Source organism: Amblyomma maculatum, chromosome 6, assembly GCF_055883805.1.
Source record: "Amblyomma maculatum isolate TAMU_Amacu chromosome 6, ASM5588380v1, whole genome shotgun sequence".
Lineage (NCBI taxonomy): Eukaryota > Metazoa > Arthropoda > Arachnida > Ixodida > Ixodidae > Amblyomma > Amblyomma maculatum.
This window is the reverse complement of record NC_139349.1, coordinates 110,043,210-110,049,209: the sequence shown is the minus strand read 5'-3', so window position 1 is coordinate 110,049,209 and position 6,000 is coordinate 110,043,210. Positions and strand designations below refer to the sequence as shown.

The 6,000-nt window shown below is 44.0% G+C and overlaps 1 protein-coding gene across 6 annotated transcripts in view; it reads left to right on the top strand.

The window, feature by feature from the left end:
* The first annotated feature begins 1,633 nt into the window (after window positions 1-1,633).
* The window catches only part of LOC146186570 (uncharacterized), a 181,568-nt gene continuing 177,201 nt past the window's right edge, over window positions 1,634-6,000 (top strand). For 3 of the 6 annotated variants that reach the window (XM_084607282.1, XM_084607279.1, XM_084607277.1), the window contains exons 1-7: window positions 1,634-1,870; window positions 3,844-3,941; window positions 4,465-4,492; window positions 4,571-4,703; window positions 4,792-4,882; window positions 4,974-5,119; window positions 5,363-5,433. In XM_084607282.1, coding sequence (XP_084463408.1) covers window positions 3,858-3,941; window positions 4,465-4,492; window positions 4,571-4,703; window positions 4,792-4,882; window positions 4,974-5,119; window positions 5,363-5,433 — 553 coding nt within the window. In that variant the 5' untranslated portion in view covers window positions 1,634-1,870; window positions 3,844-3,857. Of the gene's footprint in view, window positions 1,871-2,425; window positions 2,548-3,843; window positions 3,942-4,464; window positions 4,493-4,570; window positions 4,704-4,791; window positions 4,883-4,973; window positions 5,120-5,362; window positions 5,434-6,000 lie in introns of those variants that run through there. The other 3 variants (XM_084607281.1, XM_084607280.1, XM_084607278.1) reach the window with 2 other exon arrangements.

Sequence of the window (6,000 nt, the reverse complement as noted above, 5' to 3'; positions counted from 1 at the left end):
AGCTCCCTGCTCCCAAACAGTGGGAAGCCGTGCTGGTCAGCTCGGACCCGAAGATTCAACTACGGGCCATCGAGCGGGCTAATGAGGTCGCCGCCTGCCATGGACTAGCGGCCATCTAGTGCGTCTCTCCTTAGACCTGCTTGAGCGACGAAATAACTGTTTTGCAATCCAATCCAATCTCTATTTTCTCTTCTGTCCGCACAAGGCAGCGGAGGTGGCTCAGCTACAGAGCCAATAGCAGGCCCGTGCATTTTCTTTTCCTTGTTCCTCCTACAACAACAACAACAGTCTTCAGAGGCCTGCCCCATACCACAAGAGCAGAGAGAGGGCCTTGCTAGGCTGCGTCCCACATGAAACTCGTAAATTATTTTCAAGGCGAAGGCCTTTAATGGCTCATGCTGTCGTGGACAAAGTGTGTCCCGCTATTGCGGCGTTCTGATTGGCTGAGGCGGGATGCGTCCCTGCCATCTGCAATGTCACACTTGAACGCGCGCTAAGGAACGCCGCGACAGGAGCGATATTGTGCCGACCAAACACACACTTCTCGGAGAAAGTGCGATAGATACTGCGCCTTTCCTTTCCTGTAAACCAATTATATTTATATATGTGTAGCACTGCAACGAATGCAGACAAGAGGCTAACGATGGGAGGCAAATTATAGGTTAGGAAGAGTAGGCTTTCGCCAGTCTCGTCTTAAGAGACATCTAGGAGACCCTCTAACTTTTTTTTTTCTGCTTCTACGAATATCACGCTGTCGTCGACTCATTCCTCATAAAAAAGAAAAGAAGAAAAAAAATCTGGCCTCGACAACACGTACGCGTTCTGAAAGGCTCGTGTGTGGAACCACGTGTCGCGCAGTAGTTAGCTCGAGGCGCGTGCTGAAAGACGAGAAAGATTATTGTCGATGTGGCCTCTGTTCTCTGGAACCACTCGCCCGGATACGTCTCGCTAGAGATGCGGCTCGTATTCTAGCGTAGTCTTCGATGGTACGCGGGTACACACTGGAACTGAAGGCGACCTACCAGCGTGAGTACACGCTGTGTGTGCAAGCAGTCTATCCTTGACTCCTTCTCAAGCTTTAATCCTGTGTGCCTGTATGCAGATCGGAAGGGCCTCTAGTTGTTGGATATCTTTTCGGCTCTGCGCTCTCGACCACACAGGGCTGATTGCCGTGGTGCCGTCTTCCGGATACACGCTAGACAAATCTTAGGATCGCGACCCTGGAAAAGCGAATTTCCTTGCCTGATGAATTTATTTTGGTGAAGCGCTAAGGCGAAGAAGCACTTTGTTAAGAAAAAAGAAGGGAGATAAATTTATAAGCAAACGAAAAGTACTGCGACTCACAAAACCTCAGATGCTCGCTCTCCGCTACGGAGTTCAATCATGGTTCAATCGTTCAATGGTTCAAACACACCGCCAATTTGAAATTTGAGAGATGTATAAGAATGCAGTAACTTAAGAGCCTCGAGACGTTTTATTTTACACTGAGGAAATATTTCTGTAATGATCGATTGTGTACATAGTTTTAATTTAAATAAGTACAACCCAAGCGAGAGACAAAAGAACGAAACCGAAAACTTGGTCAGAATAACAGGTATGAAACGTGTTCTCAGAAGCGGGATTGCCAGCGACAAGAGTAATTGGCATTTGTCGGTTTTTTATTAGCTGCTGCATGTGCACTTCTTTTGTTTTAGCCACAGTAGCGTTCGACAGCGTCTGAAGTGCGGAAGCATATTTATTAGCTTTGATAGGCGCGTTTTGTGCCGTTGACAGCAAATTTCACTACATTGTAAACCATTCTCTCAGTTATTTTTGCTAGTGTGAAGGCAGAGGTTAGGTGGAGGGTGGTTGAAGGACCGAGATAAGCGGGGTAAGTAAAAGACTGTGAAGTGTTAAGGCGGCGCGGCATGGCATTTGTTACAGGCATTTGTTTGAGAGCTGATCGCTAATGCAACCTGAGTTAAAACATTTTTGCGTCTATCAGAAGCGCGGCGTGAACATGTTTAATTATATACCTGTCTGGCGAATAGTCATTTTGTTTGTCGGGAAAGTTGTATGGTTTCGGTTTATTTCGCTTTCTGTGGAATAACGAAGAGCTTAACCTGTACCAATCGCTAACATTTGCACTCGGAGCTTGTTTTTGGGTTTATTTTCTAGACGAGTTAGAAAGGTGAACAATGCTTCCGAGAACCGACCACGAGTTACTTCGCGGGAGCTTTCAGCATTGCCCGCTTTCCTCACTGGCGTTTGACCGCCCTAACTAAGCGAACACTATCATAAGTAATATAAAGAAAAAGTAATTTTATGTATGTATATTTCTTTCTTGCACGTTTTTAACACTTTTACGTTTCACTTCAGCATGTATTATTGTGAGTTACGCAGTTGAGCATTTTAGCGAGAGCCTCGTCTGTAGTGAGCTGGAAAGGCGTTTTCCCGCGTTTTAAAACTGACGTTACCAACCCCACTCATTGTGTGTGTTGTGCAGACAGTTATGAGAACGTCTTGTAACTAAATAGAAAATACAAAACATTGTGGCCTGTTCTGCCCGTGAGTGATCCCAATCTTCCAGGACCAGAAAAAATTAAATCAAGACTTCGCGGTAGTTGTTTTCAGTGTATCTGTCACATGGTTTGCTCCGATGACGTGTTTGTAATGATTAGGGTTTAATTACGTAGATACGTTGTCAATAGCACTGTTACCTTGATTGACGATTTTTCCCGACACTCTTGCGCAAGGCCGTATATGTACCCGCGTCCACGGCATGCAGCATAAGCATTAGATAATAGTCGCGGCATAGTTGGCTCTATTATCGCATGCCATCTTCTGAGCCATAAATTCTGGTGTGCATGCATTGTCAAGAGGATGATTTAACATATGTGATCGTCGCAACATGATGTGATGGCCCCTTTGGTCAAGATGAATTATTGCTTTGGAAGCAGGCGGTTAGGTTTTAAACTGAGAACATGCCAAAGATGCACCATTTCTAGCCAATATTTAAATGTTTTTTTTTTTTTTTCTGTGAGCTTGGCGGGGGGGGGGGGGGGGGGGGGGGGGGGGGGGAGTACTGCTTATCAATTGCGAATGGCCGTTGCAAAAGGCGCGTGGTTTGTCGAATGCTGATGCATCGTATGCCCACTGTAAACTTATTCCATGCTGAGCTTGCATTTTTGAGTTTGAACACTGCAAAGAGAACAGTCTTTCCACAGCAGGTAAGCTAGCTAATAAATTCCGCTGTGGACACCTTGCTTTGACAAGTGACTGATTTCTTGTGCATAACCAAATCTGCTCCCTCAGCTTCCCTATTTTCTGTTCATATAAGGCTAATGAAAGTCGCCAATGTGGTTGGTTCAGGTTCAGTCAAAATGAATTATTGGGTTTGAAGCAGGTGGTTAGTTTTTAAACTGAGAACAGCCAAAGATCCAGAATTGCTAGCCAGTATATAAATGTGAAATAATTAATCGACTTCTTAATGGAATTATGCTGATGTTAATGTCCATAAAACGCATAAATGAAAGCACTCACTCGCGCATTCCTTATCAATGTTGCACAGGGCGAAAACCATTCGCACTGCAACTGGAAACTTTGCAGCGACTGAAAGTTTTTCTATTTTGATTCTTGAATACACATAAAAAATTACTGCATATATTGCACTGCTTAGCCTTATTTCTACTCACCAGCAGCTTTGTGCATGTGTCCGTGTGCTCCTGTCTGTGAAAAATGCTTATTTGGCTGTGGAAAGTGCATTCTCATAAGCCAGCTTGAGTAGTTGAGGCCTTGTGCAATGAAGCATTCTTTGTGCCTCACATCTGTTTGCATTTCTTTTTTCTTGCTCCAATACTGAAGACCACATCCCAGGCATGTGGTGCGGGGACTGGAGCCAGCTTCCGCAGGAGAGTCTGCGTTTCCTTGGCTCCAACACCCAGAGTTCTTCTGCCCTTGAGGTGCACAGGCGTAACCTTCTTATTTTTTAAAATCATTTTTAGTTAAAACACTGTGGAACTTGTTCTTCACTGGTCAGCTACACTTGAATAAACTTCCTGGCTAACTGTTATGCAGTGACTTAGGATGATTCACACAAAAGCAAGGTACTTTGTGGCCAGTCACATTTTACCGGTTTTGATGCCAGGTTGCAAACTGCTGTGAAATATTGTTTACATGCCAGGCCTTTGCTTTGCAAGCGCACTAAGTTCAGTTTATTATCAGGGAGGAAGCCATTGTATGTACTGTGAGCATTTGAGCATTTTGGGCTGGTGCTGTGTTGAATATGCCTCTTAAATGTCAGACAGAATCACCTGTCATGGCAACATGTCTTGCTAGCTTTGTGAGCTAGTGTAACTATGGACTCATCTTTTGCTAAAGTAAACATTTCAGTGCTATGAGAGAGTGGATTTCTTTTATGTGCTGTGCCTCATTGCACTGTTTCTTAACCATCTGAAATCAATGTTTTCTTGTGTATGCTTACAGGAGGCTAAATCATTGCTATACACTTTAGGTAAGTTACAGTTGCACTAGGTCGATGCCTTCTTTCTGTAAAAGGCCATGTCTTGGAGAGGCTCTTGTCTTTACACAGGGAATCCAGAAGACGGGAACAATCATCTCGTCAGAGTTGCTTGTCTCGGTCCTTACCTTTTCGGCGCATCATTCTTCACCAAAGATTGTGAAATATGGGCAAGAAGTTCTGGCATTTACTACAATCCATCGAAGTTAGTGTTGTCACTATTTTTGCAGTACCTTGTTGCTTTTATTTTTTTTTTGTCGCAGGATTCACACTTGGAGATTTTTTTTTTCCAGGCTTGCCGACAATACCATCAATGCCGAACTTCGGGAAGCGATTCTTGTTCTTGACACACTAGCGTACCATGTTTCATTTGTACTGGTGGTTGTAAGTAGCCTTCGTTTTATGAATGTGGCTTGACACAAATACTCATTTTGTGCTTGCCTCTAAAGTCTCTGCTTTGCTACAATTTCACCAGTGCAAGGCACGGGAGAATGGATCACCGTACCCCTCTATTCGCATGGCTGACAAGTACAAAGGGTTTCTCGACGAATTTGACAAAGAAACAATTTACGCAAATGTGAGGTCACTCGTTGAGACATCAGACTTTTTTAGACTATTCCGGTGAGTCTGAGCCTGCACATTGTTCGGGTTGAATGAAGTTTCTGCTTAAGAATGCCAAATAATTTCTTGTGTTCCATTCTGCTCTGATGAATTTTGATCCTCTTGTGGTGTACGACAGATAGTGAAAGCAGACTTCGGTCTTGTTCGCGGTTTACAATGCCTGTTTCTTTTCTTAATCTTCATTTGTTTTTATCATGTGAATAACAACACTATGTTTCCCTGCCTTTCTTTTCTGCATTTTAGGAAAAAGCTGACCATTTCATCCCTGAGAGAAGAACAAATAATTGGCTGTTTCATGATTGCCCTGAAAGCATGTAAGTAATTGCACAGTTGAATCTCAAGGTTGGTTAAGTTATCCATGGTGTTTATTAGGAACGAAGGTTTTTAAGATACTGGTAACCACTGGAGACACATCTAGCTCAAGGCCTCTTTGCACATTTGCAGTGTCTCGGCACTGAGGGAAAGTGATGGCCCTGTAGTGACCTCTGACTGATGCAGGCATATACGTTGGTGACCCTATTCATTCTCCTTGCGGTTGCCACAATTGATAATTTTGCTTTTACAGCATACACAAGGAAAACGAGGAGCTAGGGCAAATAGAGTAGGCTAATGAATTCCATAATGGACACCTTAGAAGTCCGGGCAAGTGTCCCAAACTATGCAAGAGCCCTTCCTGTAACTTCACTGTTCACTGCTAATTTCGCATTTCCATGCCGCTGCAGTAAAGTGCCCTTCCTGCTCCCCACCTTTATCATGCGCCGTGCCCTAGCAACATTCACCAGCCCCATACAGAATTCAATCCAGTCCTACTTTGTAGCTTTGTTAGAGGCATGATTAGGTCAGAAGGGACTAGAGATCTGTGTGCCATGCCGGTTTCGACC